Below are 25,913 nucleotides of genomic sequence, written 5' to 3'. Positions count from 1 at the left end.
TGGCTCCGCCCCTCCTTGGGGCTTGAATGAATTTGGACACGTTAGCTAAAAGTTCGGGTGTCTCTCGTATTGCCGGAAATCCTCGTGCGTGGTTTTTTATCTGTCTGTTTTTGTCAGAGGGTGAAACTAATTTTCACATACTTTTTCTTGTTCAGCGTGGAGAAGAGATGGGAGAACGCTAAGCTCTTCTGGCTCTCTTTTAAGATTCTGCCTATTTTAAATCAGGCATAGTCCAAACCATCACAGGAAGCGGTTGTCCCTCCGCCCCCTCCTCTCTCGACTGAGAAGCCTAGCGGAGGCAGACTCTTCTGGTTACGGCTAGTGGCCGAGCGGCTGGAAGATCTGCAGCTGCGTCTGCCGCCTCCTCAACCGCAGTGATGGTATAACTCACTCCCCGGGCCCTACTCTGGTTGGCCTCGGTGTCGCCGCAGGCACTTGGCGGGGTACAGGGGCCTGGCAGGCCGCTGAGAAGACTCCGGGTGGAATCCCCCGAGCGGGGGGCAGGGGGGCGGGCGGTGGTGCCGGGCTGGGGCTGCTGTACGTGATACCAGATGGTCTCTTTATGTCTGTCCACAGCCGGGCCCTACTCCCAGTGGTACCAACGTGGGCGCCTCGGGCCGATCTCCCAGCAAAGCTGTGGCCGCCAGGGCCGCTGGATCCACGGTCAGGCAAAGGTAAGGAGCGAGTGCGGGTGCCTAGGACTCTCCTGCGTTGAGGCCTGTGGGTGCTGAAACAGGTTTTCCCGGGGGTCAGTGCTTAATTGTTAGCTCGGTGAGGTCAAGGGCTATGGCCTAGTTAACCTAAAATGGGGAGATTCGTAGGGAAAGCCTTTATTAAGCTCTGCTATGTACTGCGCACTGTGCTACGACGCACGTTTTCTAGAAATCAACCAACCAATATTAAGCACCTACTACGTGCCAGACAGGGTGCTGAGGCGCTCATCATGTGTTGTTGTACGTAATCGGTGCTGGATATACGATTGTCGAAGTAAAGAATTTGGGTGTGTGAATGAAAGAAGAGGGGCGGTGAGCTTGTAAGTCAATCGACATTTATTAAGGTCCTACTATGTGCCTTGGCACTGTGTGTGTGCTTATAGTCTAATGGGGAGACACAGACAAGATATATTGGAAGTAACCAATGGAGTGAAGGTGCTAGAATTGTGCTTCCTTGGAGAAAGGACCTGGAGGAGACCTGATTTGGACCCTGTTCAATTCGTCAAATATTTAATAAGGACTCATTCTTCAGAGACTGTATTAGACACGAGGGAAGACAGATGAAAAGGAAACCATTAATACCCTCAAGGAGCTTATGTTTTACTCGGGGCTGGAAGTGAGTCAAAACAACATGTGCCAAGATTAATAAATACAAGGTAATTGGAGGAAGGAAGGAGCACCAATCAGAGATGAGAAATAGTAGGGAAGGCTTCCCAGAGGAGGGTGGAGGGGCTGAGGTGAGGAGAGGAGATTTCAGGTGTGGGGAGGGCTTTTAGTAAGTAGGGCTTAGATGTGGAAGATGGGAATGTCCCGTTAGGGATACTAGGCGGGTTCTGCTGTTGTGTAATTTGCATGAAGGGGAGTCATAAAATAAGACCAGAAAGGTAAAACAGAGCCAGTGTCTGGAAGTCTTTAAATGTCAGACTTGGGAAATTGGCGTTTATCACACTAGTGGCTGTAGGAAGCACATTGACCGCTGGTCAAACTTGTGTTTTAAAAAGATTTTCTGGCTCAGATTCAATCTAATGCAGTAGGTTGAATCTGGCCCGCTTGTGGAAACAGGCGTTACAAAGCGGGGGGAATTTCTTAAGACAGCCCATTGTGGTGAATCCCTAATAAACTTTGTCTTTTCCCTTGAAAAAAAAAAAAAGATTTTCTTGGGTAGGCATGTGGTGGCTGGATTAAGAAAGGGAGACTATCGAGGAGGAGTGTCACTGACTATAAAATCAAGAAAAGGTCTTTGGATTTAGAAGTTAAAAGGTGGCTAGTAATCTTGGGTTCAGGAGTTTCCTTAGTGTGGTGAGGTCAGAAGCCACATTTTAAAGAGTTGAGAAGTAAAGACGTGGCAGGGAAATGGAAGTAGAAAGCTTTTCTAGATGTTTGGCAGTGGAAAGGAAAAAAGATAGAATATCGGGACCAAGTAAAGGTTTTTTTTTTTTAATTTAATAAAGGTAGGGAAGACTGAGAGAGGAGGGAATGAGTAAAAGGAAGCACTTCTAGAAGAGAGGGGATGTGATTGAGGGCACAGGTAGAATGGTTGGTGAAGACAAAAACACTGGGTACCAAGGATGGGTGAAGGTTTTGAGGTAATGCTTACAATGGATGGTCTTGATTTTCTGAGTAAAGTGGGAAGTGAGGTCATCTGAATAGAGTTGGGGCGGGGAGGTATTAGGTCTTGGTAAAAGGGAAGAGAGTTTGGAACAGCTGTTGCTGGGACAAGATAGTTAATCTGGGAAGAATAAAAGTTGTGACATAGCCTTGAGGGCCCAGTTTGGATAATATTCATGGATTCAGTCAGCATTATTTTGTGCCTTTCAGTAGCTTTTCAGTTAGTGAAGAAGACAGGTGGTGGAGGTGATTCTGGGCTGAGGATAGTCAGAAAAGGAACAATGGAAAAAGATGAGGGAGAAGACTTCAGGAATGGAGGACAGTGAATAATTGTACTGGTTAACTGAAGGGCCAAACTTTCGAAAGGAGGACAATGAGGCTGATGGCCTGGGAGAACAAGGAGGTGTGGGGGGAAGGGAGGTTGCAGGGAAGACGAAATAGGCTTGAAATGAGAGAGGCAAACGGAGAGATGAAATGGTGGGTTGTCATTGGAGGGGGATTTCAGAATTGGAAGTTAGGGAAGGGCACAGTGGGGCCTGGTAGAGGTCTTGTGAGCCTTTCTTTGTATCCCTTGCACTTAATCACAATGCCTGGCTCAGAAACTGGATTGATTTTATCTTATCTAGAGAAGTAATGGAGGGAAGGGTGAATAGGCAATCATGTCTCATTTCTGAAGATTACCATTGAGTTTTCGAAAGTGTTGTCATTTAAGAACCTTAGATTCTGGCTGCCTTAATTTTTTTTTTTAAATCAAATAACCTATTCTGGGCCTATCAATGTTTTAGGTGTTGTGGAACATACAGGGGTGTGAATCCAAAGCAGTGACGAGTGTTTTTTTGTGACTTTCATCCAGGTTTCTTTATAGTTAGATTTTGTGTAATATAGCCCTTTTCCTCTCAAAGTTAGTCTTGCTGAATATAGTCTGCAAGGCCTACATATGTAAAAATAATTGGAAAATGATAGAAAATTATTTGAATTTTGTGTTACAAGCTACAAGTAGTCATAATAATCAGTAGTAATAGTTGAGGGCTTGGCCTCCGCAATGGTCTCACGTTTGTCCTTGTTCCCCTAACCTCAGAGCCACCCTTCTACTCCAGACCTTAATAACCTCTCACCTAGACTATTGCATTCATTCTAATTGATCTCCTAAAACAAATTATCACGTTGGCCATGTCCAAAAATGATAGCGTGCTCTGCATCTTGGGTCTTTCACCTCTCTGAGGAGGTGGCTAATGTGGTTCACCATCAGGCTTCTGGAATGATGGTTAGTCATTGTGTTGATCAGAGTTCTTTTTTTTTTTTTTGAATTTCTTTATTTTTAGTTTACCACACACGGTTCTACATGGTTTTGAGTTCCAGTTTTTCTCCCCTCCCTCCCCCCTCCCTCCCCAAGACGGCATGGAATCTCATATAACTGTCATGTATAACTTTGCATTGAATTAATTTATGCACTAGTCAAGTCGTGGAGAAGAATTTTGACCAATGGAATGAATCATGAGAAAGAAGAAACAGAACCAAAAAAAAAACCCAAAAACAAAAAAAGAAGCAAAAAAGGCGAGCATGTAGTACGCCTCGATCTGTATTCAAACTTCGCAGTTCTTTCTCTGGATGAAGATAGCATTCTCCATCGTGAGTCCCCTGGAGTTGTCCTTGCCCCTTAGGTTGCTGAGAAAAGCGCAGTATGTCAGGGTTGGTCCTCACGGAATCCATATATCTGTGGCTGTGCACAACGTTCTCCTGGCTCTGCTCCTCTCATTCAGCATTATATCGTGTAGGTTTTTCTGGGTTGTTACGAAGTCTGCATCATCCCCATTTGTTATGGCACAATAGTATTCCATCACCTTCATATACCACAGCTTGTTCAGCCATTCCCCAATTGATGGGCATCCCTTTGATTTCCAATTCTTGGCTACCACAAAAAGAGCTGCTATAAATATCCTTGTACATATGGGTCCTTTTCCCGCTTGTGTGATTTCTTTGGGATACAACCCTAGAAGTGGTATTGCTGGGTCAAAGGGTATGAACATATCTATAGCCCTTTGGGCATAGTTCCACACCGCCCTCCAAAATGGCTGGATCAGCTCGCAACTCCACCAGCAATGCAACAATGTTCCAATTTCCCCACATCCTTTCCAGCATTTATCATTTTCCTGTTTTGTAATTTTAGCCAATCTGACAGGAGAGATGTGGTATCTAAGAGTTATTTTGATTTGCATTTCTCTAATCAGTAGTGATCCAGAGCATTTTTTCATATGCCTGTAGATAGCTTTAATTTCTTCCTCTGAAAACTGCCTGTTCATATCCTTTGACCATTTCTCAATTGGGGAATGGCTTGTATTCCTATATATTTGGCTCAGCTCCCTGTATATTTTAGAGATGAGGCCTTTATCAGAGATACTAGTTGCAAAGATTTTCTCCCAATTTTCTGCTTCCCTCCTAATTCTTGTTGCATTGGCTTTTTTTGTACAAAAACATTTCAATTTGACATAATCAAAATTATCCATTTTTCATTTTGTAATGCTCTGTATCTCTTGTTGGGTCATGAATTCTTTACTTTTCCACAAATCTGATAAGTAAACTATTCCTTGCTTTCCCAAATTACTTAGAGTATCAGCTTTTAGTTGATCAGAGTTCTTAAGTCTTTCAGAATTGTCTTTACAACGTTGTGATATAAATTGTTATGGTTCTGTTCCCTTTGTTCTTTATCAATTCATACCAGTCTTCCCAGGTTTCTCTGAAACTTCCTTCCTCATTTCCTGAAAATAATATCCCATTAGAATCATATCGTATAATTTGTTCAGCCATTCTCAGATTCATGGACAGCTCCCTTAGTTTCCATTTTTTTTCTGCTACAAAAAAAAGTGTCTAAATATTTTTGCATATGTAGATCCTTTTCCTCTTTGACTGTTTGAAGTATAGCCCTCATATTTGTATTACTGGGTATGTATAATTTGGTGACTTGGAATTATGTTCCACATTGCTTTCCAGAATGTCTAGACCAGTTCACACCTCCGCCAATAGTGCATCAGTGTTCCTGTCTTTTCTTTTTTTAATAGTTCTTTTTTTATTTAGTATTTTATTTTTCCCCAGTTACATGTAAAAACCGTTTCTAACATTAATTTTTAAAACTTTGAATTTCAAATTCTCTCCCTTCCTTTTCACTGCCCTCATTGAAAAGGCAAGCAGTTTAATATAGGTTAAATGTGTGTAGTCATGCAGAGCATTTCTGCATAAGTCGAGTTTTGATAGAAAACACAGACCAAAAAAAAACCCTCAAGAAAAATGAAGTTGAAAAAAGTATGTTTCAATCTGTATTCAGACACCATCAGTTCTTTCTCTGGGGATGGATGGCATTTTTCATCCTAAGTCCTTCAGAGTTGTCTTAGATCATTGTATTGCTAAGAATAGCTAAGTCATTTACGGTGGATTATCTTACAATATTGATGTTACTTTGTACACAGTACATGTAAGTCTTTCTAGGCTTTTCGGAGAGCATCCTGCTCATTTCTTATTTCACGATAGTATTCCATCACAATCACAAACCACAGTTTGTTCAGCCATTCCCCTGTTGATGGGCATCCCCTTAATTTCCAATTCTTTGCTCCCAGAAAAGAGCTGCTATAAATATTTTTGTAAATATAGGTCCTTTTCTTTTTGTTTTTTTATCTCTTTTTGGATACAGATCTAATAGTGGTATTGCTAGGTCAAAAGGTATGCATGGTTTTATAGCCCTCTGGGCATAGTTCCAAATTGCTCTACAGAATGGTTGAATCAGTTCACAACTCTACCAACAGTGCATTAATGTCTCATTTTTCCCACTTCTTCTCCATCACTTATCATTTTCCTTTTCTGTCCTATTAGCCAATTTAATAGGTATGAGGTAGTACTTCAGAAGTGTTTTAATTTGCATTTCTCCAATCAGTAGTGAGAGCATTTTTTCACAGGGTTATAGATAGCTTTGATTACTTCATTGGAAAACTGTTCATATCTTTTGATAATTTATCAGTTGGGGAATGGCTCTTTATAAATTTGACTCATTTCTCTACATATTTGAGAAATGAGGTCTTTATCAGAGAAACTTGCTTCAAAAAAATTTTTTTTACAGTCATCTTTGCTAATTGTATCTTCCTCCATCCTATTCCCCCCACCCCCTCCATTTATTCTATTCTCTCTCTCCTTTCACCCTCTCCCAAGTGTTTTGCTTCTGACTACTGCCTTTCTCAATCCGCCCTTCCTTCTGTCACTGTGCCGCCCCCCCCCCTTCTCTTATTCCTTCTCCTAATTTCCTGTAGGGTAAGGTAGATTTCTATGCCCAATTGAGTGTGTATATTATTCCCTCTTTGAGCCAACTCATTCCCACCCTACCCCCATCTTCCCCTCCACTGCAAAAAGTTTTTTTTTGCCTCCTTTATGTGAGGTAATTTGCCCCATTCCACTTCTCCCTTTCCCTGTCTTCCAGTGCATTCCTCTTTCCCACCTTTAATTTTAATTTTTTAGATATCATCCCTTCATATTCAACTCACACTTGTATCCTCTGTCTATATACACTTCTTCTAACTTCCCTAATAATGAGAAAGTTTTTATGAGTTACAGGTATCATCTTCCCATGTAGGAATATAAACTGTTTAACCTTAAGTCTCTTATGATTTCCCTTTCCTGTTTACCTTTTTATGCTTCTCTTGAGTCTTGTATTTGAAAGTCAGATTTTCTGTTCACCTCTGGTCTTTTCATCCTGCATGTCTTCTATTTCTCTGAATGTCCATTTTTTCCTCTGAAGGATTATGCTCAGTTTTGGTGGGTAGGTGATTCTTGGTTATAATCCTAGCTCCTTCGCCCTCTGGAATATCCTGTTCCCAGCCCTCCCATTCCTTAATGTAGAAGCTGCTAAACCTTGTGTTATGCTGACTGTGGCAGAATGATACTTGAATTGTTTCTTTCTGGCTGCTTACAATATTTTTCCTTGACCTGGGAGCCCTGGAATTTGGCGACAATATTCCAGGGAGTTGTCATTTTGGGATCTCTTTCAGGAGGTGATCAGAGGATTCTTTCCATTTCTATTTTACCCTCTGGTTCTGGAATATCAGGGCAGTTTTCCTTGATAATTTTTTGAAAGATGATGTCTAGGCTCTTTTTTTGATCATGGCTTCCAGGTAGTCCAATAATTTTAAAATTATCTCCTGGATCTATTTTCCAGGTCAGTTGTTTTTCCAGTGAGATATTTCACATTGTCTTCTATTTTTTCATTCTTTTAGTTTTGTTTTATTGTTTGTTTATTTCTCATAAAGTCATTAGCTTATGTTTGCTAAATTCTAATTTTTAAGGAATTATTCTCTTCAGTGAGCTTTTGTACCTCCTTTTTCATTTGCCCAATTCTCCTTTTTAAGGAGTATTTTTCTTCAGTAAATTTTTGTACCTCTCTTACCATTTGGCCTATTTTGTTTTTTAAGGTGTTATTTTCTTCAGTATTTTTTTGTGTCTTTGTCAAGATGTTGACTCATTTTTCATGATTTTCTTGCATCTCTCTCATTTCTCTTTCCAGTTTTTCCTCTACTTCTCTTGCTTGATTTTCAAAATGCTCTTTGAGCTCTTCATGGCTTGAGACCAATTCATATTTTTTTGGATGTAGGAGTTTTGACTTTGTTGTCTTCTGAGTGTATGTTTCGATCTTCCTTGTCACCATAGTAACCTTCTATGGTCAGATTTTTTTTTTCTGTTGGCTAATTTTTCCAGTCTATTTCTTGATGTTTAACTCTTGGTTAAGGTGGGGCTTTGCTTCCAGGGTGCATGGCGCACTGTCCCCAAACTTCAGAGGTTTTGTGCAGCTGTTTTCAGAGATACTTCTAGGGACCTGTAAGTTTTCAGTTCTTCCAAGATGGCATGATCTAAGGAAAGGTGTGTTTACTACTCTTCTGGCCTGTTCTCTAGTCTGAATGACCTCAGGCATTCTTTTCTGTCCTGGAACTGTGAGGAGGGTCTTTGTTCCACTGCTTCACTGTGGCTGCAAGCTCTGGTGTGCTAGTGCTCCTCCTCGCCCTGGGACTGCCATCCAGGAGTGCAAGCCACATCTGAGTATGAGCAAAGCCACAGTCCTGCCCCTAGTGCCAGCAAAGAGAGACCCCTGTAATCGCCTTCTGATGAGTTGTTCAACCCCTTTACCACTTTTACCTCCCACTGCTGCTGCTGATTCAGTGGCTCCAAAGGCCTGTGCCTGGTTTGTTGGGGCCCAGTCTGTGTTGGCGTGGTCTGCACTGGACTGTGCTCCATTCTCACCTAGGTGCAAAAGACCTTTCTTGTCGACCTTCTAATTTGTCTTTGGCTGGGAAATCGTTTCACCCCATCTTTTTGTGGTTTCTGCCACTCCAGAAATAGTTTTATGGCATTATGTGAAGGTGTTCGGAGGAGTTTGGGGGAGAGCTTAGGTGAGTTGCTGCCTTTTTTCTGCCATTTTGGCTCCACCTTCCTGTTTTTTTCTTTGCCCTCCAACATTGGTCATTTACCATGTTTTGGTCATCTTTCCCAGTCTGTTCAGTTTGAAGCAAAGTGATTTTCCTAAAATGTAGTTTGACCACATCATTTCTCTTGCAGCTTAAGCTCTCCTTCTTTAGAATTAGGGTTACTTTAATTGGGAATGTGCAAATTTATTTGGTAGAAATGTTTTCATTTTTATGACGCAACTGTCCTGATTCATTGTTTGAACTGATTCTTTAAAAATTAAGTGGAACCTTACCTTCACTATATTGCTAATATGTTGTAAATTTTGGGGGGATTAAATATAACTAAATTTTAATTTTTTTTAATAGGAAAAATGCCAGCTGTGGGACAAGAAGTGCAGGCCGTACTACTTCAGCAGGCACAGGGGGGATGTGGAGGTTCTACACTGAAGATTCCCCTGGGCTCAAAGTGTAAGTCAAAGAAACATAAAAATAGTGAATATAAACTAAGTGCCACCTTCCTTACATTTACTGCTTTTGATAGCCTTCAGCTTGACAGTGTGAATACGTAAGACGTAGATTGTGTCCAGTGGACCAGTATTACTTTGGTCATACCAGGTAACGAAACAGTTCCTAGAATGACTAGGGATCAGTTCTTGAACTCTTCAGTAGCATTGCTCACAGTTTCCTCTGCCTGCTTTGGTTGAATTTTCCTGTGTGTTTTTGTTTTTGTTTTTGTTTTTTTTGAAGGAGAAAGGCAGGGCAATTGGGGTTCAGTGACTCACCCAAGGTCACACAGCCAGTAAGTATGTCAGGTGTCTGAGGCTGCATTTGAACTCAGGTCCTCCTGACTCCAGGGCCGGTGCTGTGCTCACTGTGCCACCTAGCTGTCCACTGTGTATTCTTTAAAGCCAAACTCAATTGTCATCTCCTAGGAAGCATTTCCTGGTTAGTGACAACTTTCCCTCACATAGCATTTTGTTTTAGAATTTCCTAATGGCCATACTTGTCCCAATGTCCATTATTGTCACATAATTTTATTGTGTTGTAGCCATCTGTGCTGCTTTCTCATCCCTCTAGTGGACTATTAAGTTCTTTGAGGACAAGGACTAAGTCTTATTTAAATTTTTTATCTTCTCCAGTGCCTAGCACAGTGCTTTCCATATAGTAGGTACTTAATAAAGGTTTATTGAATTTGTGTATTGAATAGAACTGTGTCTTAACTATTTTGAGGTAATTTATGGGTTAGAAGAGAATTGGAAGAATACTTTATCAAACTTCAGTTTCTTTTCTCTTGTTCTGTTGCCAAAAACTGCATTTGATTGAGATATGGAAGTAGTAAGTCATTAATTAGGTTACTGGCAGAGTTGGGGAGGTGGGAGGGGCTTATAACAGCTCTAGGTAGATGTGAGCATGTTTCCAAGTTTAAAGTACAGTATTGGATGTCAGAGTTTGAAATATCTCCAGTAATCTTGAGGCTAGAATTCTACTGCTTATGCCTTTCTTCCATGTACAGAAGATACATTTAGATACAAAAGTAGATGCATTGACATAGTAAGAAAATGAGGGAGTTTAGTTGTACGGTAGAGACTTTACTACCTTGTAAATGCTTAGACCTTTTGCTGCCATTCATGCTGCATCTGTAGAATGAATCTGGCATGCTCTGTACTCTCCAGTGTGAAACCAAAGCGTCTCTTTGTGTTGGGGAGTCCTCATTAGGTACTACAGGAGATGATGGGTCTAGGAATCAGTGATCTCTGGCTTACTCTCCAGGATGGTTGGGACACAGCAGTCAGTTATGCCTCTGTTTTGTTCAGTGTTCTTATTGGTAATGTGGAAGGACACATAGATGGCTAACCTAGCAGATATACAGATGACGCAATGCAGGGCAATGGGGGGGGACGCAATATGCTGGTTGATAGAAAAGAACTTGATTGGCCAGGTGTAATAAGATGAAACTTAACAAGAAATACATAGTCTTGTACTTTGGTTCAAAACGTCAACTACATACATGTGGGAGATGTTGGAACATGAGTTCTGTGAAAAAATGTGTGATCTGCAGACTCAATTTGAGGCAATCCAGCGAGCAGCTGTAATAATCTAATAAATATCTTAAGCCACATCAACAGGAGCATAGTGTCAGAAGAAGGGAAGTAACTGTCCAACTACGTTCTCGTAGTCAGATCATGTCTAGAGTCTCAGGTCCAGTTGAAGTGCCATATTTTAGGGAAAAATGCTGACGAGTTAATGCATGCTTTTCCAGAGCAGGGTGACCAGGATAGTTAAGGGATTGGAGTTCATGCTGTAGTTTGAATGGTTGAGGGAATTGGGAATGTTCAGGCAAGGGAAGAAGCAACCTGGGGATGGAGCAGCAAAACATTACTGTCTTCAGATATTGTCAGTAGAAGAGAGTTTAGCTTTTTTGTTTGTTTGGTCTCCAGTTCTAGGGACCACTGGGTAGAAAACTTTAGGAAATCGGATTGTCTCAGTATAAAGAAAAACAACCTAATAGTTGGAGCTATCCAAAAGTGGAATGGGCTGCTTTGAGAGGAAATGAGCCCCAGTCATTAAAGGTCTTAAGCAGAGCCTGAATTTCTGCCTGTTAGTGTTGTAGAGAAGATTCATGCTTTCAGGTAGCAGAGAGACTAGACAACTTCCAAAAGCCTGTCCAGCCTGGAGATTTAGTGTTTTGCCTGGAACAGTAGAAAGAATGCTGGATTTGGAATCAGAGAAGCTGAATTTGAATAACAGCTCTACCATTTGGTACCTTTGTGGCCTTACATATGTCACCTCGATTTTCCAGGCCTTAAGTTTCTTCATCTGGAAAGTGAGAGAGCTGAACTAGATGACCCCAAAGGTCACTTGTAGCTCTGTAATCTAACATCCTGTTAGCCTTGGTAAATGGCCAAGAATTAAAAAACAAATTTGAAATTGGCTTGATTGATATGAAAGAATTGCCTCCCATCTTGTTTCCAGAGAATAGCAGTTTGGATTGTGAGATGTTCTGAATAAGCCGGATTTGAATTCTAGGAATTTATTTTTTGAGGTCTCGTTATATCTGTTTGAAAAGGTAATAATTTGTGTCTGTGAGGGTGGGGTTAGGGTTAGATAATTTAACAATTTAACAAACGTGGTGATAGAACTAGGACCATGTGTGTATGTATAGTAAAATGTGCCCCGTTATGCAGTGTGTCATGTGAATCCTCCAGCTTGCCATCTCCTTAGATCATCATATTTCACCCCTTTTCTAATCTGTTGGTTATAATGTATTTGAACTTCATATTCCATGTTGTAAATTTATTTTTTTAGTTCATTGTTATTCATTGTATATTTTACCCCTGTTAATTATTCTGCCTTGATGATACATATTCTTTATTTTTATGTTAAAAATGGCATGTGTGTCTGTGTGTGGTGAAATAAAAACTTGTGCATCTAAAATAACTGCCTACAAAGTGATTTTTTTAGCACTTTATTAGCTATATGCTTGTCATATTTTATACTAGCAGTTGGTTTGCCTTTTAAGAAGATGTAGTGGTGATACTATTTCTGCATCTAAAAATGATTTGGGAATGAAGTATTTGTTGGATTAATTTCCTTCTGATTTTATAAATTAGAACTGTGTTGGTGTCACCTCAAAATAGCACTTTAGTTTGGTAATTATATAAAATTGCATTTACTTAAAGAGTTTGGGTTGTTTGATGTTTTCCTAGTTTTTAAACGTTTTTTCTGGGTGACTGATAATTTTTTAAAATACTGCTAAAGGTAATCATCCCTTTTTTCTTTTTTCATTTCAGTGGTCCTGTTCCAGTGTTGGTGATGAGTCTGCTGTTCATTGCTTCAGTGTTTATGTTGCATATCTGGGGCAAGTACACACGTTCATAGATTCAGCTGCATCCATCTTTCTGTCAACAATTGTATTCTGGACCAAAAGCTTGGTGGACTTTATGTGCATGGAGAGAGTTTTTGGAAAGCTTACTGTTTTATAAGGAACTTAATTTGTCTATAGTGAACTTTTGAAATTCCTTTGTATCAAGTCTGTTTCTGAAGCCCATCTGTCACAGGTTTCATCTGCTTAAAGACTTGCAGGTTAGGCATAATAAAATGGCAATGCAAACGGAAGTGTTATGCTGTCTCATGCTTTCTCCTTCCCAGTATAGCACTGACTCATTTATTGTACATCATTTCACATGTTGTAAATTATTTGAAAATACATACATTTGTGTATCTCAGCCATAACTGTCTTTAGTGGATAGTTGTATCAGGAAAAGTTTTTTGGATTGAACTGAGACTTTCTGTGGTATATTGAAAATTTCCTTTGCCTCCATAAACTCACTTGAATATACTTGACCTTGGTGATTGTGCTAACCTTTTCATAAGGTTTCCTAAAGCAGAGATAATATAATTCAGAGATCATTAACTTCATATCAATGTGTTTTTACTTGGTTATTGTTGCTAAGGAGACTAGTACTCTGTTGAAGTCCATTCCATAGCCTGGGCTCCTAACTTTTCTCCATATTTCTGCTTGGATAATGGGGACATTTTGGGGTATTCATTAAATGGCAAGAAGATGTACGATCTGCCCTGAATCCAGCATGGTTATTTTTCCCTGTTTTTCTCTGCTCTGTCACAGGCTTAGTGATATTAAAATGTTGGTATCTGAAGTGATTTGTGCTTACATAATGCAAATCATTGTTTAAAAAAATTTAGTACAAATTAGTCTCTTACAAAACTTATTCTTTCTCTAAAACTATAGGAAATACTTGAATTACTATTCATGCTTAAGCAAATTACTGAAAATTTAATGTTGTTTATCATGTATACTGTAACCTTTTTAAGTTGAGTATCAGACTCCAGCACAATCTTTTATTGATAAAGGTATAGTGTTCTGGGCCAGTCTCACTAAGGCCCATCCAGTGGTTCAAGTTTGGGATTGAAATGAGACACTTATAGACAGACCACCTAATATGTAATGCAAGGAGGTTTACTTTACAATAGCGTGGTAAGGCTATCCAGAAGGGATACAGCAGCGATGCAGTTGAATGTAGTCCCACTGCCCTGCATTCGCTGAGGCAGCACAGAAGCAGGAGTCGACTCTGAGGAGCCCCCGATTCCTCCAGTGCTGGATAGCAGTACTGATACATCCAGGAAGATGCAGAAGTGTTTCAAGCTTTATCTCCTCTGACCAATTAAGTCTCAAATGTAATTTTGTTGACTGTTGCCAAGAGAATCCAATGTAAACTCTTTTGGCATTTAGATCCTTTCAGAACCTTGTCCCTTCCAACCTTTCCAGCCTTTACGCATTATTCTTCTCTAAATACTTGGCCATTCAGACATCATGGCCACCTTACTATTCCTGAGCACATGACACTTTATCTCCTTTATCCATATCTTATCATTGGCAGCCTCCTGTGCTTGGAAACTACTTTTTCCTCACTTATTCCTCTTAGAATCCCTATTATCTTTCGAGACTTAGCTCAAGTGCTGCTTTATACATGAACCCCTTCCTGATCATCTGGCTGCTAGTCCTGTCTTCATTTTGTATGTGTCTGCATGTAGATAGGATGTCTCTGCTGCTAGAGTGTAAGCCTCTCCAGGGCAGAGTTGTTTCACTTTTGTCTTTGTATTTCTAGCATTCAGTAAAGTGCTTTCCAGATAGTAAGTGCTTTATAAACAGTTGTTGAATGATGGATTTTTTTTTTTTAAGGAAAAAACTGTCCTAGCCTATATGTGGCAATTAACCTGAGTAGGCATCACTCCTACAGTTACTATCTTTATGATATTTTTCAGAACATCTTTTTTCCCAGGTAATTTGAGTTATTTTATTCAATTAAGATGTCTTTCAAACTCCTCACATTAACTAATTTCAGGAACAATGCCTTTAGAAAAGCAGTGTAAAAGGTACAAAACTTAAGAGATTTAAGGTTAGTTTTTAAAATAGTGTGTTGCTCTTGGATTCCTCTGTATTGGAAAGGGGGAAAAATATGTTTTGGTTTAGATTTTGTCACAAAAGCTGTTGAAGAAAGTTTTTCAAGAGCTGTGTTAGAGAGTCTTCAATGCACTAAAGTCCCACTTAATAGTTATTAACCATTTCTGTCCTGAAAATGTCTTTTCCCTTGCCCTCTGTGACACAATACTGTGCTGGTCCTCCTACTTCTCTGACAAATATTTCTCCCCTTCGCTAACCCTACTAGATGATCTTCAACACCCAGTCTCTTCCATTCTTTTCTCTTTGTTTCCTTCAAAGGACTGGTCATTCCTTCATGTACTACCTCCTTACTCATGACTCTCATATCAGCAGTTCCATATCTGACCTTTTAAGTCACTATTGTGTATCTGACTACTGGAGTTTTAGTGCTACTGCTGTAATGTCTTTGTGTTAACTCAAAAGTTATCTTCTTTACTACTTGGTTCCTGGCTATAATCTGGATTTTTGAGCCACAAGCCACCTATGCATAGATTATGTTATTGTAAATATATCAGTGAGCCTTGGTGAGATGGGATTCACTATGGCAAAAGAATATGCTCTGAATGAATGAGACATCCAAAGAGAGGCTCATGATGTATTTTCTGCAGCAGAAAAGCATGAACCTTACAGTGCAAACACAGAAAGTGTCTGAGTAAAAAAAAAAAGAGAATCCAAAGTAATAATTGTTTTGAGATTTCCCAGCCAGATGGAAGATAAGAATATTTTCCTAATGTAGATTGTGAAACACAGAGACAATTTAGGTACTTCCACCAGCATAAAAATTCTGGAGTGCTACTGTGTTAACATCAGCAGACCAATTCTGTTCTTTAATCCTGTTCACATTTCACTCTCAGTAGGCAGAGGAAGCCATGAAGAAAACATTCGTTTTGTCAAGCTGGGAAGAAATAGCAATTGATATGGAAGTGGCGGGAACCCTAAAGTGATGAGGCTACATTGGACTTCATAATAGGGATGATGGACACACTAGCTTTGAGGAAGTTTTGTAAAATTTAGAAAAAATAGACAATATGACTCATGAGGAATTGGAGAGCCCATGAACTCTGAAATTGTGATGTCAGTATGAATATGGGTAAGCAACACAAAAAAGAACTCATTTTTAAAAGAGATATACAATGATACAATGATATACAAAAGGCTAATTATGAAAACAAAGGCTAACATGAGTTTGCGAGTATGGACTAAAGCACGGTATGAGCTTTGTCTTGGGAAAAATGCTTTATTACTACTATCAATCTGTGGGTATTCCATTGATATATATTAAAGTCTATGTATGTCTTTTCATCCTCTATAATTCTAGTACATATCCTTCCATAGTGCTCATATATACAGTACTAAAGTATGCTTGTCATCCAGCCAATATTTCTCCATCTTTTAGAGGCTGTTGATAGAAATTTTGTTATCATGAACAAACCTTATTTCACTGCTGCTGGGTATAGGTGACCTGAGTCTGTGGGAATAGTCTGAAGTCAGCTTTTATTAATGTCCACTTATTTGCTGTCAGCTCAGGATCCATTTACAAGTTACTTCATGCTACATACATACGAGGGAATCCTGTCCTCAGTGACTGATGCTGGCCCAGAAGGCACCTCACATTTTCCTAATACAGATGAAAGGAAGCATGACCACCAGTCCCTTATGGAAGTAAAATTCTTCAGGAGTTCTCAAGTACCAAATGGTGCAAGAAACTCCCAGTCACTTCTTCGACTCCCAGGATGCCTACCCATCCACTTTGTTCTTGTACTGTCTCATTGTCTTGTGTGAATTGGCCAGAATGGGAAGAATCAGAAATTTTCAGGTAAGCATCATAGAAATTTATACCTGCAAGGAACCTTAGAGACCTGTCTAGTCAACCCTATCTTTTTATAGCTAAAGTTACCAAGGCCCAGAGAATCATTTACAAAGATAGGATTAGAACCCAGATTGCCTTACTCAGTCCAGTGAACTTTATTACACCATACTGCTTTAGCATGTTCCCTTGCATCACACTAGACATATGGATCCTTAGCCAAACAATTAGCAGACACAGAGAAGTATTCTTTAATGTTTCAAGAGATCTGCAATTCCTCTAATGCTGATGGCAGTCCTTCCACACCTAGCTAGATTGTCAGATTTTGGGATCACTGAATATTTATCACTTAGTGACAAATTCTGTTGCTTGTTACTGAAAGCTTGTGCAACTTGGTAGGATCTCCTGGAGAGTGTAGTTGACTATGATGACTTCAGACTGAGGGTCACTTCCACCTCATGATGGGACAAGGGAGGAGGCCTACAATGGAGCAGACTATTGATCTGGTTAGGTTAAAATCACCCGGCATATCCCACCTCCTCCTATCTCTCCTGTCTGCAGCACCCATGCTCTGGGACTTCTGAGCTCGGAGCCATCAAAACGGATATATCTTCTTTTAAGAAGATGGCTTCCATATACTCTTCCTTTCCCTCCCACCCCCACCTTGCATTCTGCTATTCTTTTAATTCTTAGTCCCCTCTTTGAATTTTCCAGCAGGACTTTATTTCCTTTTATTTCTCCTTTATAGTTCCTTTCTACTCCTACCCATTTTTCAGTATTACTGGTTTTAATTTCACTTAACATTGCTTTTTCTAAAACTTCTACTTTTCAGATTTAATTGCTATTTCTCTTAATTCGGTTTACTCTTCCTGGATGTAGTTAAACTCCTAAGGTGTCTCTCTTAGAATGGAACAACTTTTTGCTGTGTTTAAAGATTAATCATACTTATTTTTTGCTTCAAACACTTGCTTTTTCCTCTCTTCAATTAACTCTGTGACACTGAAACTTACTGGACTTTTGCCCAGGGGCTGTCTGAAGACAAACACTTTTTACATCTTTTTCTCTTGTAGTAAAGAAAGCAAAACCTCTCAAATCTTATTTAATCTCTTTTACTTTCTTTGTCTGCCTCAGTTTCTCCGGAAGAGAATGATGCTTATTACCCTAGTACTTATAGACTGTCTAAAGAATATTAAATGTGTAATGGAGGTGAGTAGGGGATCTCCCTCCGTCTGTTGGAACAGGGCACTTTTCATGGAGTGGGCATGCATGTTCTTGCTCTGTATGCAAAGATGTGTTCTGCACTGAAAGACTGGTGCTCTGTGATGACACCACAATTTCTAATTGGCCCCAATCAATGGTCTCAATCACTGGAGATTTCTAGGGTGATTAGTGAGAGAGCAGTAAGAGCTACTGTTCAGGAGGGTCAAAAGGAAAAAGAACTTCCATTCTTACTCTTTTCCTCTTTATCAAGCATGTCCACACTCTGAATGCTTCCTTAGACTTCTGATGAGAGGGTAGGGGGATTTTCCTCCCTCTTCCCCCTCTCAGCCACTGTTAAGGAAGTTGTGTGCTTGTGGCAGCAAGTACATGTGTCTGCCTGAGACTAGATGCTAAGTCCCTAGCTGCCTCTTCTACTTCATGTTTCTTTCCTGAACACAAGTAGTTGGACCTCTGAGAGAAATGTTTCCAGCCTTGTCAGCTATCTCAAGAGACCCAGGGTCATTGAGGGGGCCAGGTGTTTTCAGCAGGAAGTGATTCCTGTAACTGTGCCCTTCCCAGAGTTAGCATGTTGTTTCTATATCTGTTTATGGGCTCCTGTGAGTTCTTTGTTGTACATTATTGTTTCAGGTTTTAAATATTTATCAATAAATGCCTATGAGTCTTGTATTTCTTTTACTGTGAATGAAATAAATAGCTGTCCTGTAGCTAGATTATTAATCCCTTTTGGGGGAGTTCTTAGGAGCCAAAACTAAGTTTTAAGAGGTTTTCCCTGGGTATCTCAAGTTGGGTCACAATAAGCCAGAGAGTGTGAGAAAAGCCTGACCCCTCTTTTATAGGTCAAGCTCTCCTACAATTGAGTCTTGGGTCTGTATGAACATATACCCAGGGCCCCTTTGTGAGAGAGGTGCCCCCTGGGCCACAGGTGACAAATATTTTAAGAGGTAAATAGTTGTATGAAACCAAAAGGCCATTCCCCAATGGGTAAGTGGTAAAATGATATTGACAAACTGTTCTGAAAAAAAAAGAATGCAAACTATTAACAGCTATATGAAACATTGCTTTAAATTGCTAATAATAAGATAAATACAAGTCAAAGCAAATCCTAGATTTTGCCTTACACCCCAGAGATTGACTTAAGGGATGAGGAAAGATAGGGAAAGTTAAGGGTAGAGGGGATGCAGAAAGATATATGCAACAGTACACTCCTGGTAGACTTGTGGATTAGTTCAACTATTCTGGAAAGATATTTAGAATTATACTAATAAATGACCTTTGACTCAGATCCTGCTGCTGGATACATACCTCAAGCAGGTCAATGATTTTAAAAGGGTCTAAATGTACCAAAATATAGCAGCTCTTTTTATATTAGCAAAGAAATGAAAAGAAAATGGATGTCCATGGACTGGGGAATGGTTAAAAAAGTTGTAAATATAATGTAATGTTACTGAGCTGAAATAACCAATAAGATTAATACAGAAAAAGGCAAAAAATGGAACTTAGTTGCCGTGTTATCACATCAGTAAGTAGGTATCTCTCAGTTAAGGGTCTCTCCACTTGTATACAGGAATATTCTGCATGTTGGTCTTGAGCCACCATTAAAGATGGAGAAATTCTATTTATCAGAGATCTAATAGGCCCCATCAAGTTTGGCCTTCAGTATAATAGTTTGCCGGGCTCCTCCATATACTTCCCTAACCTCCCCAGGTACGTCTACTTAACCACTCACCTGTGGCTTCAACCCTGGTCCAGAATGAGGGGTTTGGGGGTAGGGGAAGAGTCCTAGATCAGTAACTCAATTTTACTTCTAGTTCTACTCTGAACTCAATACCCGTATTCCCCAATAATTATGTCCCTCCCTTGTTCCCATATGACTTAGCATACCCCTCCCCCACAAAACAATAACAACAAAGCCCTTCCACAATCACCTATGTCACTCCAGCCTACTGGAGAGCCTGAATCTTGAATCAGCCATTCGGTCCTTTCTCCTTTTGGAACTCATGGCATTTGTCCCTCCCCCCTATGAATTAATGTCTTGTCAGGATGTACATTCAAACTAACCTCCCTATGTGGTTGGCCCCGAACAAGCTACTCCCTTACTTTTGTATTCACATGCTTTGACTACATCAGACCCTGAAGATCTGCCTGACCCTGACCTTTTTCAGTTCGGCCTGCCTAGTTGCTGAGTCTCAGTTCTGACACTCAGGTGGATTCCAGGTTCATTATGGCTGGCTCTGGGGCCCAGATAGTTCTGATGTTCTTGCCTCAGACTTTAGAGGTACAGTATCCTTCTTGAAAATGGGGTTTAGAATAGAACTGTGACTACAACCTTGAGATTATTTATGTCTCTAGGACTATAAAAACATGTGGTGTTCCTTTCTGAGTAAGTTCAAGGATAAAACTTTCACTTCCCACTGTTAATTGAAATAGTGCTAGACATGTCAGCTATAACAATACGATGAGAAAGAAATTAAATGGAATATATGTTGGCAGAGATAAAGAGAAATTACTCATTTGTAAATAATATGATGATTTACCTAGAAAACCCTAGAGAATTAAGTGAATAAAGTAATTGGGCTGACTAATAGCTTTGGTATATTGGCAGAATATAAAATAAATACATAGAAATTGTAAGCATTTCTGTCCATTACTAACAAATATCATGAAAAAATGACAGAAAAAGAAATTCCATTAAAAATAACTACTAAATGCATAAAATATTTGGGAGCTAACCCACCAAGACATATAAACATAACCATAAAACACTTTATAGGAATAAAAGAAGACAAACAACTGGAGTCATGGTCATTGTTTGTGGCTGGGCTGGGCCAATATAATAAAAATGACAAGTTATCCTAAATTAATCTATAGATTTATTGCTATACTAATCAAACTACCAAGGGATGACTTTGTAGATCCAGACAAAATAACAATATATCATTTGTAGGAGCAAAAAGTTCAGAATGGTAAGAGAAATTGTGAAAAAAGCAGGAAGAAAGAGGACATAGAATTGCCATGTCTTGAATTGTAAAGAAGTAATTCTCTAAGCAATTTGATATTTTTTAAAAAATAGAAAAGTTAGTGGAATAGACTACAAGCAAGATATAGAAAAAAGTAAATGTGATAGCCCAGTGCATCTTAAAACTATATACCACAATAGACTCCAAATGAGTAATCAATCGAAACATAAAAGGTCACATCACAAAAGATTTAGAGAAGGATGCAAGGTCATTTCTTTAACAATTATAGTTAATAGAAAGAATTCATATAAGATATAAGATAAGGAATTGAGGAGATTCCAAAAGGCAGAACAGACAATGCTGATTACATTTGTAGTCTTTACATAGGTAATCTGGTTTCTTTTAAGTCCCAACTAAAATCCCATGTTTTACAGGAAACCTTTCTTAATCCCTCTTAATTCTAGTGCCTTCCCTCTGTTAATTATTTCCTAATTATCAGATAGAAAGATAGATAGCTAGATAGATAGACAGAGCTTGCTTTGTGTATGTTTGTTTGCATGTTGTCTCCAGCATTAGGTTGTAAACTCCTTGAAAACAGGGGCTATCTTTTTCTTCTTTTTGTATCCCCAGATTTCTAGCACAGTACCTGGCAGAGAGTAGGAGCTTAATAAATGTTTATTGTTTGATTGGTTCGCCTTTATAAACTCTGGGGATGCTTATCTCAACTTCCACTCTGACTGGCAAGTCTAGTCCCCAGAGGGTGAAGCTGGCTACATCTTTTCCTTGGGGTTTTAGGACTACTCCTGAGGGGTTGAGGTATCTTTTTTTAATGCTGTAGGCTTAAGCCTCCATTCTGCTGTTACTTGTCTCTTCCTCACACAAATACAGGTAGTCAAGAAAGAGACCAAGGTCAAGCTGTTGGGCCTTTAAAAAAAAATAATATTTTATCTTGTCCCCAATTACATGTAAAAACAATTTTTAACATTTTTTTAAAAAGTTTTAAATTCCAAATTCTGCCCCTCCTCCCCTCCCCTGAGATAGTAAGCAATCTGGATATAGGTTACCCATGTGTAATCATGTAAAACATCTCCATATTAGTCATTTTGTGCAAGAATTCTCAAGGAGAAAGAAAGGAAAATAGTATGCTTCAATCTGTGTTCAGACAACATCAATTCTTTCTCCGGAGGTGGATGGCATTTTTCATCATGAATCCTTTTGGGTTGTCTTGGATCACTGCATTGCTAAAAATAGTAAATTCACAGTTCTTCATTGTGCAACATTGCTATTACTGTGTACAATGTTCTCTTGGTTCTGCTCAATTCATTTCTTATCAGTTCATGTAAATCTTTGCAGTTCTTTTCAGAAGTCATCCTGCTTGGCATTTCTCACAGCACAATAATATTCCATCACAATCATATACCACAACTTGTTTAGCCGTTGTGCGGCCTTTTGTATGCATGCTCAGTTCTGGCTCAGAAACAAATCAAAAATCCCTTTCTCGCCATGTGCTAAGTGGACTGGAGACAGTCACTGAATACCTGCCCATGCTCTGAAGTAGAAAGCCAAGTTTCCATCATTCCCCTTCATCAGACACCTCCAGAAGTATCTCCCCAAACACTCATGTCCCCAGGACTGAACCCTTATTGACCTGTGCACAGGTACATATAAAATAAAAAGTCTTTGCGTGAACTTATAAAACAATTTTGTGTGTGTGTGTGTGTGTGTGTGTGTATGCTCCAAACCTTGTGAACTCATGTGCTTGTAAAGGGAATTAGTGGCTATCTTTTGGAGGTTAAGGACATGTTTGTGGTTTCACTGTTACAGGAAATTCCCTTGTGAATTCAGCTCCGTCTGCTAATGCTGGATGGTACTTTCTCTGCAGCTTGTATGTGAGAGTCTGAGAGCTGCCTAGAGCGTAAGGGGCTTGCCTGGGGTCTCATAGCCAGTATGTATCAGAGGTCGGATTTTAGTAGAGGTCTTCCTGACTTTGAGTCTGGTTCTCTATCCACTATGCCGTGGCTTCCTTTCAGTTTTTGAGGCAAGGTGTCAAATGCTGACATTTCCAGATCATCCGGTGAAGTCAATGAGCCACAGAGGTGAGAGATCCTCAAAATGTGTGTACTTGGCCTTTTGTGTGCAACATGAACCTGACACAAATATTACATACATATTCTATCTCCAGTTTACCTACTGGATTCTGATCTATGGCCTTGTTCTGACCTTCACTATCAAGATTAGTGCCCACTCTGGACTTGTTCATCTGTTCTGAGATTCCAAGATCCACCCTGACCACGAGCCTTTTGACTCTGTCTTGATCCCTTAAATCTTGTCTCAGCATTCCTAGTCTTGGTTCCTTACCCTGAAATCTATAATAAGAACTCAAACATTTGTATGGAGTTATACAATTATACTATTATACTGAATGAATTATTCTACTTAATTAATGTTGATTCTCACAGTAACCCTATAAGGTAAATGTTACAGATATTATCATCCCCAATTTTACTAATGAGCAAACGAGGCTGGGAGCTGTCCAGTGAGCCGCCCAGTTCGTATATGTCAGAGGCTTGAACCCACGTCTTCTTGATGCCAGGTCCAGACCTCCATTACATCATACTGCCTCATATAGTTAACCACTGCTTGTGTTCCCAACGCTGATAGGACTTATAGAGTATTTAGCGTCTGCAAGTTACTTCACCTCTGTTGTTTCACTTTAACCTCGCAATAGCCCTCTGAGGCGTAGGTGCTATTATCATCCTGTTATGAGTGTACAGATAAGAAGGTTGAGGCTAAGGGAGGTTAAATGACATGCCCGGGGTGAGACAGGTAGTTAGCGTCTGAGGTGGGATTCGAATTCAGGATGGTTTTGGCTTTATTGCCATTTCGTCCCCTAGCTGCCTGATGAACTCGGAGTCTCCTGGCTTTCTCTCTTTTCCCACCTTTATGTCATCATCTGTCTGCTCTCTTCTTTTCTTCTCATCTTTCATTCCCCTCCCTTAATATGGAAATGAAGTATAATTGTTTTGTTTTACATTTTTGAATCTTTTTTTAATGTCCTCGGTCTTCAGAATTTTTTTTGTCTTAAAGAAAAAGTTATTTTTTATGGCCTCATTTTTTATGGGCCTCAACTATTCTTTTGAGGATTACTGAAGTGGTTCATGTAGGATTTATTACTTTTCTTACTGGGAAAACATTTTTAGGTCACAGATTGGCCAGTGGACAATGACTTATGGCCGGCTTGACAATGCCAGATTTTTGGTGTGATTTTTCTACTATAGACATGCCAGACTTACTTGATTTACCTTTAGAAAAGCAGAAACCTCTCTGGGATTACACTCATACTGTCAAGGATTTATAAGTAAAAAAAAAAAAATTCTGAAACATCCTGGTTATTTGGCCTGATTTCTGTTTTTCAGTGAAAACGAATATCGTGCCAAGCTGAATTCTGAGTTTTCTCACTTCAGCTGCATGACTGAGTTATCTGAATCTCCCTCTCTACTCCTCCCCACCCTTGGAGGTACGTGGTTTGTTTTTTTTTCTTAAGTGTGGGAAAAATGTGTAATTGTAATAACTCCTGACTGCCCTAAATTCCAGCTAGCTGGACATATCACTGAATGGATCTATTCTACATCCTTCAGTAAGAGAGATCACTTAGAAGGATTCTGAGAATTATTTATGGTTATAGTATCTTTTGATACCTAATACAGAGATTGAATGATACATGGCAGAGGGAGGAGGGACCTAATTCTTTTTCTTACAAGGGATGATATATAGTTCATTTTCACATTATACATTTCATTAAAAGTGACTGCCAAAGGGCAGCTAGGTGGCACAGTGAGTAGAAACAGTGCTGGAAGATTGCTCAGGGAGTGAAGGCTCATGGTAGGCTAGATTTACCTAGGGACAACTTCTTGGAGGAGGTAGTGGGACCTGAGCTGCACCTGACCTTGAAGACGGTATTGAAGAAGCAGTACATGGAGAACAGGACAACTAGAGAAATAGCCGGAACAAAGGCATGTAGGTGGGAACAGGGAGATGGGTCAGGAGAAGACTGATCTGCTGAGAGTGGAGAGTGGTGAAAAGATTGTCTAAGGTTGAAAGGATGAAGTAGGCCCACTGGATGATGGGTTTAGAATGCCAGGCTGGGGAATCTGGATTTGAATTCACAGAAAGGGTGAAGTTATTTCAAGTCAGGGAAGGCAACGTAATTTTTTAGGCAATTGGGTTAAGTGACTTGCCCAGGGTCACATAGCTACTAAGTGTCTGAGGCCGTATTTGAACTCAGGTCCTCCTGACTTCAGGCCTGGTGCTCTATCTACTGTGCCACCCAGCTGCCCCCAATATAACCATTTTTAACATGTTCTCTCTTGCCATGAATGTAGTCACATAAACATTATCTCCTCAAAGAAGCATAAACAGGACAAATTACAATTTTAGAAGTGACCCCGTGGAGAGTTAGGAGGGTCACTTGGGGCAGGCAAGACTTGTCCTATGCTGTGATCATTTTCAGGGTGGAAAGCTGAACAGAAAAGTGGTGAGCTAGGCCCTTAAAGTCCAAAGTGACTGATTTAGGGATAGAAGCACACCCTACTGGAAGGTGACCGAAGATTAGAGAGGACTTTGACTAGGCTTTTCCTAAAAACCTCCAAAATAGCTTGTTTCAATCAAAATATGGAGGGAACTGAGCTGGGTATAGTTGTCTTTTTAACATAGGAAAAAGTAGCAGATCCATATGGAAGATTTAATTAGCAGGAGGCTGTTAAAATGTACGCACTGCCCCATCTTGTGGGGAAACCAATAACAACTGTTAGTCTTGGCAAAGGTGAACATTTCTTAATTATATGGGATCTCCTTGAATATCCTCCCCCCGCTTTTTTTCCTTTTTCTTTTGTTTCTTTTTTTTGTCCCGTGGTAAAGCTTCTTTTTGTATAATATATACAAGGGAGAAAATGAAACTACCATTTGGATGTGAAGTTTATGCATTAGCAGGTTGCCCCAATGATTAAGGATAATTCATCATTCTTAACATTCCAGACTTGTAAGTTTGACTGAATTTGCAGATAACATAGTGTTATTGCAGAACTCATATCTATTTCTGACCTAGTAAATAAAAGTGGTCAGATTTCTGGATTTGTTGGCCCAATCCCAGGATTTGCCTTTGAGACCCGTCTTTCTGGATATCCATACAAACATACCCCTTTGAGTTTTAGA

The 25,913-nt window shown here is 39.7% G+C and overlaps 1 protein-coding gene across 1 annotated transcript; it reads left to right on the top strand.

The window, feature by feature from the left end:
• The first annotated feature begins 270 nt into the window (after nucleotides 1-270).
• On the top strand, nucleotides 271-12,871 carry SEC61B (SEC61 translocon subunit beta). The gene is made up of 4 exons (XM_036738121.1): nucleotides 271-380; nucleotides 577-674; nucleotides 9,122-9,223; nucleotides 12,547-12,871. The coding sequence occupies exons 1-4, from the start codon at nucleotides 378-380 to the stop codon at nucleotides 12,632-12,634; spliced, it is 291 nt and encodes a 96-aa protein (XP_036594016.1). The 5' UTR covers nucleotides 271-377; the 3' UTR covers nucleotides 12,635-12,871.
• The last annotated feature ends 13,042 nt before the right edge of the window (nucleotides 12,872-25,913 follow it).

The sequence above is a fragment of the Trichosurus vulpecula genome, chromosome 9 (genome assembly GCF_011100635.1).
Source record: "Trichosurus vulpecula isolate mTriVul1 chromosome 9, mTriVul1.pri, whole genome shotgun sequence".
NCBI lineage: Eukaryota > Metazoa > Chordata > Mammalia > Diprotodontia > Phalangeridae > Trichosurus > Trichosurus vulpecula.
Note: the sequence above shows the minus strand (reverse complement) of the source record. Positions and strands in the feature narration are given on the sequence as shown.